Source organism: Ips typographus, linkage group LG5, assembly GCF_016097725.1.
Source record: "Ips typographus isolate SLU linkage group LG5, UJ_Ityp_2.0, whole genome shotgun sequence".
NCBI lineage: Eukaryota > Metazoa > Arthropoda > Insecta > Coleoptera > Curculionidae > Ips > Ips typographus.
Window position 1 is genome coordinate 1,271,546 of NC_138426.1, and position 14,200 is coordinate 1,285,745.

The following is a 14,200-nucleotide window of genomic DNA, read 5'->3' on the forward strand; positions in this document are numbered from 1 at the left end:
AAGAAGTTATTTACGAATCGAGATAGTAACATGGAACTTAAGATGAGGATGCTGCGTTGTTACGTTTTTTCCGGAGTTGAAGCGTAGATCTTCAAGAGGAATCACATCGACAATGGTGGTGCTACCGTAGAATGTGGAGTATTCCGTGAACCGATAGAATTACTAACTGCTGAACCCGATGCAGAACCAGATTAACACCATAAAAAGGGAAGTTCACAAGTACAGTACGGGAAAGGATGCAGATGGCCCTAAATACTGTAGCAAGATGGACTGCAAGTGAAGGGCTGAATATAAGCCCCACAAAAGCCACCATCGTCTCATTTACCAGAAGGAAAAAATTGGATGGAATTGGACCAATTTATCTTCATGGTGAAGAGTTAACATTCAAGGGAGAGGTTAAGTATTTAGGAGTCATCCTAGACTCAAAACTAACCTGGAACCAGCATCTGGAAAAGGTCATAAACAAATCGCTAACCACATTTGCAATGGTTAGACGAATGTATGGAAAAACATGGGGTCTAAGACCTGGTATGGTGCACTGGGTGTACACCAGGGTGATCAGACCAGCAATAACTTACGCAGCTGTAAGCTGGTGGCCAAAAGTCATGCAAAACCCTGCGATACACAAACTAGAGAGGATTCAACGAATGGCCTGTCTAGGCATAACTGGTGCAATAAAAACCACTCCTACTGCGAGCATGGAAGCTATATTAGACCTGCCTCCACTGGACCTAATAATTTTAGGGGAGGCAAGATGTGCTTACCAAAGGCTCCGGGACTTGATTGACCTGCCGGGGAACATAACAACGACAGGTACAACATCAATTTGGAACACAGTAAGGGATCCAATTCTTGAAATGAGATCGGATTACATGTGTCCTAAATATCACATTCAGAGGAAATTTGAGGTAATACTGGATCAAAAATTCTGGGTAAATAATGCGAAAAAACTGACCCAGGACTGTCTAATATGGTTCACAGATGGATCTAAACAGGAAAGGGGAAGTGGTGCAGGAGTTTATGGCGAGAGACCTAAGGTAAGCATCAGCATACCACTAGGAAAACACGCCACAGTTTTTCAAACGGAAATATATGCTCTGTTATGGTGCATAGAAGAAAACATTAGAAGGACTTACAAAAATAAGCAAATTCTAATAATAACTGATAGCCAGGCGGCCTTGAAAGCACTGCTTACGTGCAAAACATCGTCAAGACTGGTAGATGAGTGTCTACAGAGAATTACGGAACTGGCAGAGCATAACAGGGTAAAACTTGTATGGGTACCAGGTCACTCAGGCATTCCTGGAAATGAAAAAGCAGATGAACTTGCCAGGCAAGGCTCAAATGCAAACATGATTGGACCAGAACCATCTGTAGGCATACCTAGATGCTCAACAAGACGGGTCACTGGAGAATGGATCAACACAAAACACCTGGAACGCTGGAAGACGTACCCAGGAAATAAGCATGGGAAGCAAGCTATTGCAGGACCAAATAAAAATAAGGCTCAAGAACTGCTAAAGTACAGCAGGAAAGAACTGAAAGACCTAACAGCGCTTCTCACAGGGCATGGACCTGTGAGACAACACCTGTCCACCATGAAACTATTCGATGATAACCTGGACTGCAGACTATGCGGGGAGGAAATCGAAACGTTTGAACACATCATATGTGAATGTGAAGCACTTGGTCAAAGGCGACAAACAATCTTCGGGAAAACTAAGTTAGTACTGAAAGAGATACAAAGAGCACCAAGCAAGGACCTTCTTCACCTCGTACGGGAAACAGGGATAATGGACTGGTGTAACTAAAGTACCACAAACATGGGGACAGTACAATAAGCCATTAGGCTTACGTGCTATCTGGAGCGGACAGCCGACAGACCCATGAAGAAAGAAAAAAAAAAAAAACACCATAAAAAAAAGAAAGCTTCAATACCTTGATCACATAATGAAAAGCATTAAAAATTAAGCAAAATTTAATGGAAAGCGAGATATTGGCAGACGACGCCACGTGGGTCTTGGTAACAAAGATGACTGAACTGATTGTTGTGATGATAGCAAACCTCCGATAGGAAATGCACTATAAGAAGATAGAACACAAAAAATCTCTATCGATCAGCCATTTTCGAGATGTTTCATTTCTTTCAAAGCAAGCTTTGGACCCCCTCCACCAATAGAACTCTCGAAATTGTCTACAGAATATTTTCCTGTATAACTGTTATACCAAAATAAGCTTTTTTATTATACTTAACAGAAAATACTACATTTTCAACTGTTTATAAAATACAGTAAATATGACATTTTCGGAACAGCGCACGGAAATTTTTTCCCGATCCCTCTTTCCGTGCGCTTAATAATAAACATAGATATCCATGATACTAGATATCCTATGGCAACCCGAAGAAAAAAAAGAAACGAGTAATGTGTCTATAGCAACGATTTATTTATTAATGACAAATTTTATTTTCTGTCAGTGAAAATTAGGTATTTATGTATTTATTACATTTTGCAAAAATGAATTCAGATTGTGAAGAAAATCGGGATATTCCCGAAAATATCTTACAACGAGCGGCAGAAGTGAGTGCAGATTTATTACCAGTGAAATCCAGGTTGAGATATGAACAAGAATATAACAGTTTTACCGAATGGCGGACTCAGAAACGAATCAAAATTGTGAGTGACGATATTCTTTTAGTATATTTTTCTGAAAAATCCAACACTATGAAATCCTCCACTTTATGGAGTCGATTCTCTATGTTAAAGAGTTGTTTGGCAATAAAAGAAAATACTCACCATCAATATCCAAAAACGATTGCTTTTTTGAAACGACAAGCTGTAGGAAATATACCAAAGAAATCCAAGATTCTTACAGCAGAACAAGTAACCAAATTTTTATGTGAAGCTTCAGATGAAGAATATCTACTAGCAAAAGTAATTTTAGTGTTTGGCATCTTCGGTGCATGTCGCAGAGATGATTTAATACGTTTGAGTTTAGATGATGTGGAAGATAATGGGCGTTTCCTTGTCGTGTTCTTACGAGATGGAAAAACTCACAGGTCAAGAAGTTTTACCATTACCAATGAAAATTGCAAATTCGATCCCTGTACAATTTACCGTAAATACGCAGATCTCCGCCCTAAACATATGGAGAGTAGAAGATTATTTGTTGCATACCGAAACCAAAGATGTTACGCTCAACAGGTTGGGTGCCATACTATCAGTGGTATTCCAAAACTTGTTGCAAAATACCTAAAACTAAAAAATCCCGAAGAATATACCGGACATGGGCTAAGGCGCTCTTCGGCAACCATGTTGGTGGAAAACGGCGGTGATTTGCTCACTTTGAAAAGACACGGAGGATGGCTTTCTTCCAATGTAGCAGAAGGATATATAGAAGAGTCCATACAAAGAAAAATTGAAGTATCACGGAAGTTGTTTAGCCCTTGTAACTTGGAAACTACAACATCTGTAACAGTCAATCAAGAGAACCAAAGCACACACGAACACTCCGCTTCAACATCTTTAGCAGAGTCTTTAGTTGAACAAAAAGAAATGCAAAAGGGATTGAGCTTCAACAATAATACGAATTGTACAATAAATATTACTATTAATAATAACGGTTCTGTCCAAAATTAATTTTCTTAGAATTACCTACTTGTATTTTTTTTGTTAATTTGAGTTGTATGTACTTACATTTTTACTGTTTTAAAAATAAAAATAAATATTCCCGATTTTCTTAATAATTTTTTGCGATATTTTTTGTTTATGTTGATTTCAGGTACCTAAGTATAATAAAAAATATCGTTCATTACTCGTCCAGAAATGGATTTTCCGTTCTTGCATGACTTTGTCACGCGCGCACGGAAAAATCCTCATTTCTGTACTGGTAATGAAATATACTATTCCTTTCTGATTAAAGGAGTTTTTCCAAGTTTCATACCATCCTATTTCATTACATGAGAACTTAAGTTTTGGACATTATCTCGCATTATGAATCTGACAATATAATTGCTTCCTTAATACCTCTCCTCCATAATCGTATTGCCACCAAATGAGCTGGCAGATTACACCCCAACAAAGGCAGCAAGCAAGCAACTACTCCGTTGTCCATTCTTCGTATACGTCGAGCATACCATCTACATCCAGTCCCCGGTATGCTATAAACAAAACAACATGATCCAGTATGCCAAACTGGATTTGTTAATTGTTTGCTTTGTGCAACAAGAGAGTACAAATGGCATCACATTTTTAATGCAGCAGATAAATGAACAATATAACGTGGTATTGCTGTCACGCTGTATTAATATGCAATGATTCGATGGAGTATTAAAAATCCTATTTTCCCGACTTGATAGGAACATTTATCATTTTAACTTTTGTTGCAGACAACAAGTGAAAGTTCGTTATTTGTGCAATTTGAATAATAATTGTGAACATTTGAGTACAAGATTTAAGCTTTATAATGAAATATCCTATGTTTTTGTCCAATTTAATACATATAGGTAGCAACTGGTCTGTGAGAATTTCTTCTTTCATTGACCTCAATCCGGAGTGGTTGATATTTAAATAACATTACTTAATCAAATCTGTTTTTGTGGACTTCCTTTTAACTGTTGTTTTTGGGTGCATAATGTCCGAACGGATTTGGTATTTAAATATTGGTCTAATGCATTAAGATTTCGGGGATGTTTGCTTTGTTCGGGATCACCCCTACGATATTGTCCGAGCATAACGGTTACTCACTTTTAAAACGGTATTTTTTTCTAGAATGTGATTAAGTTTAATTTTGTCAAGATCTTTTACAATTATTAATTATTTATTACTGATTTTTTACACAAACAGAATAAAATAATTTCTTGGATGATTGTTTTACATTCCAGCACCAGCCGGGAGCTTACCTTCTTGCTCCCAATATTAATATCTGCTATCTGAGCAGATATTAATATTCTGTCCAGTTAAGGGTCTGGACAACTTTAAAAGTATCATAGACTCTTAAAAAAAACTCTTTAGATTTTACAAAAAATATTAATTATAATCAGATAACTTTAGAATTTTTTTAAAAATTGCAAAGGCATTTTAAATCATCTAAAGAGTTTGGGGAATTTATTAAAGTTACTGAATAGAAATCACTAGAGTCCGGATTTCTAGAAATTTAGCTTTTTGTAAATAATAAAAGCAAAACACGTCATTTGACAGATTTTGTTCATGCTTTTTTTGCTTTTTTCTTCTTTTTGTGCTTATTTTAGTTTTTTGTGCTTATTTACTGCTATTTTTGTATGGTTTAACTAGTTTTTAACAAGTTTTTAAAAATAAACTAATAACTGCTTTGACAGAAAAACGCAGGAGTTTTGACGTAATCTTATTGGTTCTGTAACGTCGCCCAGTAGGCCATTGGGCCAAGTGGTAATATTGACTTTTGCTGTATTGAAACGACAAAAACATGCTGCAAAATGTATAAGTATCAATTTACAAATTTAAACTGACCAAAAAATTTCCAAATGCTCCTAAAGTAGTCTAAAAAAATGTAAAAACATTCCAAAACTCTATAGAATCTCTAAAATGCCTTGCAAAAGCTTACAAAACAGCCTAGAAGCTTCCAAAAGCTTTTAGAACACTAACAAATGCTTTTCAATTTATCTAAAAGCTCTCAGAATATTTCAAGACAGTCTAAAAGCTTCCGTATACTTCTAGAGCAGTTTAACAGCTTCAAACGTCTACAAGGTTTCAAATGCCTTAAAGGCAGTCCAGCACCTTCAAGGCTCTTGAAACTGTCCAAACACCTTACAAATGCTCCTAAATTAGTCTAAAAAGGTTTTAAAACACTAGAGAAACTCCAAAATGCTTCTCAAGCAGTCTAAAGCATTCCAAATAATCTTCAACTAGTCTAGAAGCTCTCAAAAAGTTTCAAGGCAATCTAAAAGCTCCGCATGCTTCAAGAGCAGCTTAAAAGCTTCCAAAAGTTCAAAGTAAAATGTCTTAAAAGCAGTCCAGACTTCATTGCTCCGAAAGTAGTCTAAAAAGATTTCAAAACTCCAGAGCATTCAAAAGTCTTTTAAAACAGTCTAGAAGCTTCCAAAAAATCATAGAACCGTGTAAGAGTTTCGAAATGCCTCTAAAGCCTTCCAGAACCTTCAATATGCTCTTTACAGTTCAAAACAGTTCAAAAACCTTCCAAATTATAATCTTCCGTATGCTTCTAAAGCAGTTTGAAAACTTTTAGAAGTTGAATTCAAAAATAGTAAAAAAAATTGTATCTCTGAAAGAGTTTTGTGCTTTTTTACAGATTTTTATGCATTTTTGGAGGAAAATTATTTTGCTTTTTAAGCGCTTTTTTTTACGATTTTAGTGCTTTTTAATCCGGACTCTAGAAATTACTCATCTATATAAACCTGGCAACTGCGCTTATCGCTACCAAATCAACTTGATTTTCATGGAAACACTTTTCTCGGTGTTTACGTGGATTTGATATTTTGTGAAAAATTACATTTTGCCTTTAATACTCGTATTCTCATTAGGATGCAATTTGTCTTAAAGCAATTGGATTTTAAACGGGTTTTACCGTTAAAACACGACTGAATGTGAAGCTAAAATAAGCCTTAATTACACTAATTTTGATTTAGTTGAAACTGACTGAAATACATTTTAGCAAATTTAAAAAATGACATTTTGCCTTAAATATTTGTATATTTATTAGGATAATATTGGTCTTAAACTAACTTGAATTTAAACTGGATTTACCATTAAAACGCGACTAAATGGGAAGATAAAACGAACATAATTACATTAATTAAAACTGACTGAAAGACGAACAAAAACACTTCAGCAAGTGTCAAAAGTGACATTTTGCCTAAAAATTGGGTGTGTCCATTAGGATGAAATTGGCCTGAAACTAACTGGAATTTAAACGGGATTTACCGTTAAAGCAGTTCTAAATGCCAAGCTAAAGTAAGCTTTAACAACATTCATTTTGATTTATTTGAAACTAACTGAAAGACGATTCAATTTCGAACAGACACACTTTAGCAAATGATAAAAGTGATATTTTGCCTTAAGTATTTGGATATTCATTAGCATTTTACCAATTTTGAAATTCGTGAATGATTGACAATGGTCTGATCAATAGATTTAAAAAAAAAAACAGGTCACGTGACCAACTGTCAAATGACTTTACGAAATGTGCACCGGCGATACATTGAAAATTGTTAATTTTGATTTTTTGACGTTCGTTGACAGTTTTCTCGAATTTTTTTCGGCTGTAATTTGAATTTTTTGTCTTAGTTTTGTTACTTTGTTTACCTATCTTTTGTGCCATTTTGACAACAGAATCATATTTCCAAGGCCAAAAACCGTACTAAGGTTTCATTGAATAGTACCAAAATGGCGGCGCTGCGGTTATCCAGTAATCCACGCAGACAGTCTCAAAAAAACTCATTTTCAGGTAAATTTGTGTGCACTTTTTCAAAAAATTCTCTAAAACTCGCTTATTTAAAACATTCTGCATAGACACACCCTATGACAAAAGAAAGATATTGAATAGGGCTATCACGTGACGTTTACCGAACTAGGCTAAGTTGTACCGTTTGGCCGCTAGAGGGCGTCAAAATTGATTATATTTTTTCGGATACTTTCATGAATATCTCGAAAACGGTTTGAGTTCGAGGTGTAAAATTTTTACCACGTATACACCCGGGACGGCAGGCAACTTTTACTAAATGTGACATTTTCATTTACAGCGCACCGTTTGACGTTGAAAAACAAAAAACTAAATTTCTGACATTTTTCACAGGGGTACCTACTCAGGAATTTTTTCGAAAAATTTTTGAATTTTTAAAATTGGCTTTAACTCCCTAGGTACCTTCAAGCTAATGATAGAAAAATGACGTAAAGTGTCATTTGTCAGAATATCATTTTTAAGGGTGCCACGCCCTAACAACTGTCAAAATTTCCATCATTTCAAAGTCATCCCCGAAACCGTTCCAGTTCGAGCAAATTTGACGTCAGATTCGTGTTCCCTAGTTTAAAAAAGTCAAAAAAGGTCACTTTGATTGAGCAAATTTTTCTACGACCGCTGTTAGTATAGTAGGCCAAAAAATCCCAAATTTAAGTCAAAATTTCCTGCACATTTCCAAAAAATCGTTCATAACTCGCTCATTTGAAACACTCTGTAGAGACACACCATATGACAAAAGAAAGATAATGAACAGGGCTATCACGTGACGTTTATCGAACTAGGCTAGATTGTACCGTTTGGCCGCTAGAGGGCGTTAAAATTGATTATATTTTTTTCGGACACTTTCATGAATATTTCGAAAACGGTTTAAGTTCGGGGTGTAAAATTTTTACCACTTATACACCCAAGACGGGAGACAACTTTTACTAAATTTGACATTTTTCTTTACAGTACACCGTTTGACGTTGAAAAACAAAAAACTAAATTTCTGACATTTTTCAAAGGAAATTTTTCGAAAAATTTTTAAATTTTTAAAATTGGCTTTAACTCCTTAGATACCTTCAAGCTAATGATAGAAAAATGACGTGAAGTGTCATTTGTCAAAATTTCATTTTTTAAGGGTGCCACGCCCTAATAACTGTCAAAATTTCCATCATTTCAAAGTCATCTCCGAAACCGTTCCAGTTCAAGCAAATTTGACGTCAGATTCGTGTTCCCTGGTTTAAAAAAGTCAAAAAAGGTTACTTTGATTTTACTACGGCCGCTGTTAGTATAGTAGGCCAAAAAATCCGAAATTTAAGTCAAAATTTCCTGCACATTTCCAAAAAATCGTTCATAACTCACTTTTGAAACACTCTGTAGAGACACACCATATGACAAAAGAAAGATAATGAATAGGGCTGTCACGTGACGTTTACCGAACTAAGCTAGGTTGTACCGTTTGGCCGCTAGAGGGCGTCAAAATTGATTATATTTTTTTCGGATACTTTCATGAATATCTCGAAAACGGTTTGAGTTCGGGGTGTAGGCCAAAAAATTACAAATTTAAAAAAAATTCCATTCTATATTGATTACTACAGTTGATAGAGATGACAACCTGGTCACAAGCACTAAACGTGCAGCAGTTGATTTTAATTTAACATTTATCCGACCTTTTTCCAACTGTAGTAATTAAGTTTGATAAGATTATCTTCGTAGCGTAATCAGGCCATTACGAACTATAGCCGAAAAGAGAATAAAACGGGGCATAATTTTGGAGGTGCAACCTGACGGGCAAAATTTCGTATTCCTCAGATGTTTTATTCAAATAAAGCGTGTTCGGTTCTATTAAAGCGTATTCACGCCCGAATACATAAACACTTTTGCACCGCCAGCATAAAGACGCCATACACCAAACGAGTTTAATAAGTTTCGTAGCGAAACTGGTGGAGGCTTTTATGTTATGTATGTAGTAAAACTTTCGGCCATTGCCGGAACACCAAAACATAATTCATAAAGTTTTAGTGCTATTTCATCATTTCACGGAACTTCTCTCTACGAAACATATTCGACGTTTGTTGGCTGACGCTGAAATGGGTTCTGGGACTTTTGACTGACCATCTGAAAGTTTTAGCTTCCCATGAACTTTGGCCTCGCACTCCCAAATGGATGCAAAATTATTCCATCATTCTGATATAATAAGCTTCGTAAAAATGGAATTACAAATCAACCTGTCTTTCACACGAGGTTGCACCCTCTTACTTCCCGTCCCCCTAAACGCAAACCGTATGAGTGACCGACAAACTAGAAGGGGTACATTCTAATTACAAAGTTTCTTAGGATTTTATGTTTGTTTCATCTGAAATCAACAGAAAAAGTTTCAGACCGGTTTTCCCCACGGGAATTTATAAATTTTTAACTGTCTTCAACCTGAAAATGTTAAAATGAAAATGAAGAAGGTGGAATACGAGTTAACGACATTCCACTGGACGATGCGGACGATATAGTGGCCAGTAAATTAAGTAAGAACATACAGGGTGGTCCAGTTTTAAGTGTCAATAATTCACCATTTGATAGCTAATCAAAAAATAAGTTGACTTGCATTATGTCATTTTTCTGAAAAACGTTTCCTAAGGAAGATACAGTCCTCCAAATTTTCCATTTAAAATCGTTTTATAGTTTAAAACTGAAAATTCAAGACTTGTGAAAGTCCAAATTTGTACTGAATAGTCTAAAAACTTTTTTACTATTAGGAATGGTCTTATGATTCGCTTTCTCAGACTGCCATCTTGGTTGAGTGTCTGAAACTGGCATTCAAGAACTAAAAAAAGTCCGAAACCCAAGACAAAGATTGTATTGTGCATGAAACTCATTTTTTACTACTAAAAATAATATAAAAGTTGCCTTTTATTGCTAGAACTGACTTTACTAGGACTAAAGAGAGTCCAAAAGTATATTTTCAAGACTTTAATTGGTGTACAACTCAATTTTCTGGACTGGACAACAAGTGTAGAAGTAAATTAAATTTTCGGACATTTTATTTCTAAAAATTAGTTCTCAAGACTATTATTGTAGCATTTGGTACCAAAATTTTTTACTTTTATTACTGAAGAAACTTGACTTTTGGAAATAATCTTAAACTCGATTTTTCAGTCTTAAAAAGCATTAAAAACAGTCTGAATTTCTTAGAGATGCTACAATTTATTGCACCTATGAGTGTAGAAGTCAATTTAATAGTGAAGAAGCTTGAAATAACATTTTCAAGACTATGGTCAGTGGACACACAGGCTTTTAGACCTGATAAGACAAAAACTTTGTAAAGATAGTCTTGAAACTCGATTGGAGGCACTGAAAACAGCCTTAAAACACTAAAAACGATTCTAGTTTATTAAGAAATACCCGAATTTTTAGAACTGAGGTGTCTAGAAGTCTATTTAATAGTGACAAAGCTTGGAATGCTATTTTAAGTCTATGAAGAATGTAAAAATTGTTTTTTAAGTTTGCTATGTCAAAAACTTGGTGAAGAAAGTCTTGAAACTCGATTTTCCAAGCTGAAAGCAGTTTTGAAGCACTAAAAATAGTCCAGAATTCGAAGAAAATGAAAAGCAAAGTAAAAAGCACGAAAAGTTCGTTTTCAAAACAATTTTCATGAATCTAATGTTAATGTCCTGCATCTAAGACTGTTTTCAAGACTAAAATATTGAAATTTGTCTTCAAATTATGAAAACTTACTTTAAATGCAAATTTTAAGCTTCTGATGTCACTTTTCATTAGTTCAGTTACATTTTGGGGTTCAAGTCAATTTTTAAGGTTTAAATGTATGAATTTGTAGTAACAAATTCTTAAAAAAGTAGTTTTTATGTCTACAAGTCAATTTTTAGTATTAAAGTCTCTCGATTTGCATGAAAACTAGTTACAAACACAATTTTTTCGCTTCTGAAATTTGTATCTTTTCTAATTCAATTTTCCAAACTAAAGTCTTTTAGTTTGTCTGGAAACTATGAAAACTGGCTACAATAATATTTTTTAAACTTCTTAAGTGAATTTTCTGTTTCCAAGACAATTTTTAAGTTGGGTTAGGTTAGTTTTGGGTCTTTGACCGTAATAACGTGTAATAAAGTGCTTGTTCCAAATTTGATCAATATTGCTCCAACGGTCTGACAGTTATGACAAAAAAATAGTAGTTTTCCTATTCAGTGTGCAAAGTTATGTTTTCCCACACGCGAAAGCAGTTAGACTTAGGATAAGCTTCAAGTGCGGGAAAACTACTTTGCACACGTGTTAGGAACAATATTTTTTCTACGAATGAAATATCTATACATTTTGTTTTTAATTTTTATTGATATTAAAAACAACAACTTATAACTATTTATTGTTATTAACAACATTAATGTTAAATGTACAGTTGGTCGCGTTTTTTAAATTGATCGCAGATTGAGCAACTGAAGGTAAAATACTGGTACTTGGAACTGCTTCACTGTCTTTAGGATTGAAGGTCAGAATTTTGTTACTTAATCCTTTTTTATAACTTGTGGATTCATCAATGTATTCTTCAGCTACCGTAGTCGATTTCCAACCCCCCAAGCGTTTTATGTCAGTGATTCCTTCTCCAGAATCGGCCAGGAACGTTGCCGATGATCGACGATAACTGTGCCCTGTCTAGAGTTCTGGATTTGGCAACTTCAAAAAAATAGCTATTTCAGAAGGCATTTTTCCAAAACTGTTTACTCCAACACTTTGCAAAAAACATTTACCCTTTCTGTAAACTAGGAAAAAACGATTGTTTGACTTTTTTGGACGTAGGCCGGTGTATCTTCTGTACAGTTGCAGGAGGAGGTTCCGTTATGAACTTCTTCTGATATTATAAAGTTTCTTGCTGTATGATTTTTGGAATCCCTAATTTTAACAATTATGAGGTTTCCTTTGTCTTCAATATCTGTAGTGGTTAAATTGGCTAGCTCTTCCCTTCGACATGCACCAGCAAGTCCGAATATAGTGGCAACTTTAATTAACAGGTAAATTTCATCTGGTGCGGAGTTCATAAAACTGAATATTTCTTCTTTTGTAAAAATTTTCGCCTTTTTAGGTTTAAAACCAACATTTTGCTTTTTCAGAAATGCAGTGAGCTTATAAAATTCACCGATATCGATGTCTCTTTTTATTTTTATTACATTTTTGAGCATTGAATACTTTGACCACATTGTGTTAGGTTTGAATTATTTGCTTAAAGTAACAAAATACGCTAAAAGTACCTCTTCCTTTAAGGTTTTTATCCCCTTTTGTTCGCACCATTGGGTAAACAACTCGTACTGTTTCTCGTATTTTTCTCGCGATTTGAGAGGCAGCAATTGCAAACTAGCCATGTTGGCGGCTTTTAGAACATCTTCCGGAAGTTCATCTTCAGTGACATCCATTATTAAAATAGTTTTTTTAACTTAAATAAGTCAGAATGAACACTGTTGTAGACTTTAAATTGCATATAAATGCGTTGTTTGAGCTTTGGTTTCTAAGGAAACAAGCCTCATTTTCAAAGGCAGAGACAAGGTGGTTTATTTACCTAAACTGTACGGAAGAATAATGTGAAAAAAGTCGTGTTTTTTATATGAAACCCCTGAATATTATTACATTTTTGAATTCTACGCAAAATTCTAAGCAGATTTTATGTATAATAGTCTATATAAAACCACTGTTGCAAGGTATAATCAGCATTTTAAAAAGTGTGCGGGAAAAATTTTCACGGGAAAGTGCCACTTTGCACACACTTTTACGTATGCAAAGTAGCTTATTTGCAAACATTCGTAGAAAAACGATTTTTTACACGACATAATGAATGTCAACTTATGTTTTAATTGGCTATGGATTGGTGCATTATTGACATTTAAAACTGGACCACCCTGTATATGTTATTCGTGGCTTGAGGAAGGTTGTTTCTTCTAGTGTCCTCAGGAGCGTATATTATGCCTTTATTCACTCGCATCTGTCATATGCCACTGCCCATGAAGACGGGGTGTTCGCTGTGCAGAGGAGATGTGTTGGAGTTGTAGTAGTAGTAGTTGTAGTAATAATGCCCTAAAAGGTCCAGCGAGTAGGCTTTAAGGCCCTGTTTGCTGTTTCCCCTCAAACCTCCCCTGATCTACGCCATCCAGACGAAGGCAAGGATCCGTTCCCACTTCAAGGAAGACAGTTCCCTGCAGGAGAGTGTGGAGGCCCCAAGAAAGCGCCTCCTGATCCTGACCTGCGTTGGCAGACTCCTAATAGGTGATATGATGTTTCCTCCGCCGTTCCACATTGTGAACAAAGAGGGCTATCACCAGTTCCTAGAAGATGCAAATATCTCTTTAGACCACAGTGGCCTGTCAGAATCGCAACCAGTGTTTTTAAGGCCCAGCGACTCCCTGACATCAACCATTTGGATTTTGCCTTGGCGTCGCTTAGGATTCCAATCAATTCCTTGGCTTGTCTGCACCCTTACGTCTCTGTGGTACCATCAAGCGTCCAGTCACTTAGTGCGCTTGCTACCAGTCTGTTGCTTAATCCTATGTGAGGTTGGGCAATTATTGGACTCTCAGAAGCTCGCTCGTTTCCCACAAACCGAGATATGTGCCGGATTCCACACTAGGTTTACCTGCTTCTGCTCTGCCACTTTGTTCAGGACATCCCAGCATTCCTGAATCAGTCTGTTGCCCATCCTGGCACTATAAAGTGCCTTGAGGACAGCCTGACTGTCGGAGTAGATCTAGATCACTCCCTCTCGTCCTTCTGGAACTTC

At 35.7% G+C, this 14,200-nt stretch overlaps 1 protein-coding gene across 1 annotated transcript; it reads left to right on the forward strand.

Annotated features, from left to right (window-relative positions):
- The first annotated feature begins 236 nt into the window (after nucleotides 1-236).
- On the forward strand, nucleotides 237-1,811 carry LOC145729262 (uncharacterized). The gene has a single exon (XM_081979945.1). The coding sequence runs from the start codon at nucleotides 237-239 to the stop codon at nucleotides 1,809-1,811; it is 1,575 nt and encodes a 524-aa protein (XP_081836071.1).
- Nucleotides 1,812-14,200: the final 12,389 nt, after the last annotated feature.

Coding starts and splice junctions, on each gene's coding strand:
- LOC145729262 (XM_081979945.1), top strand. CDS start 237: ATGCAGATGGCCCTAAATACTGTAGCAAGATGGACTGCAAGTGAAGGG.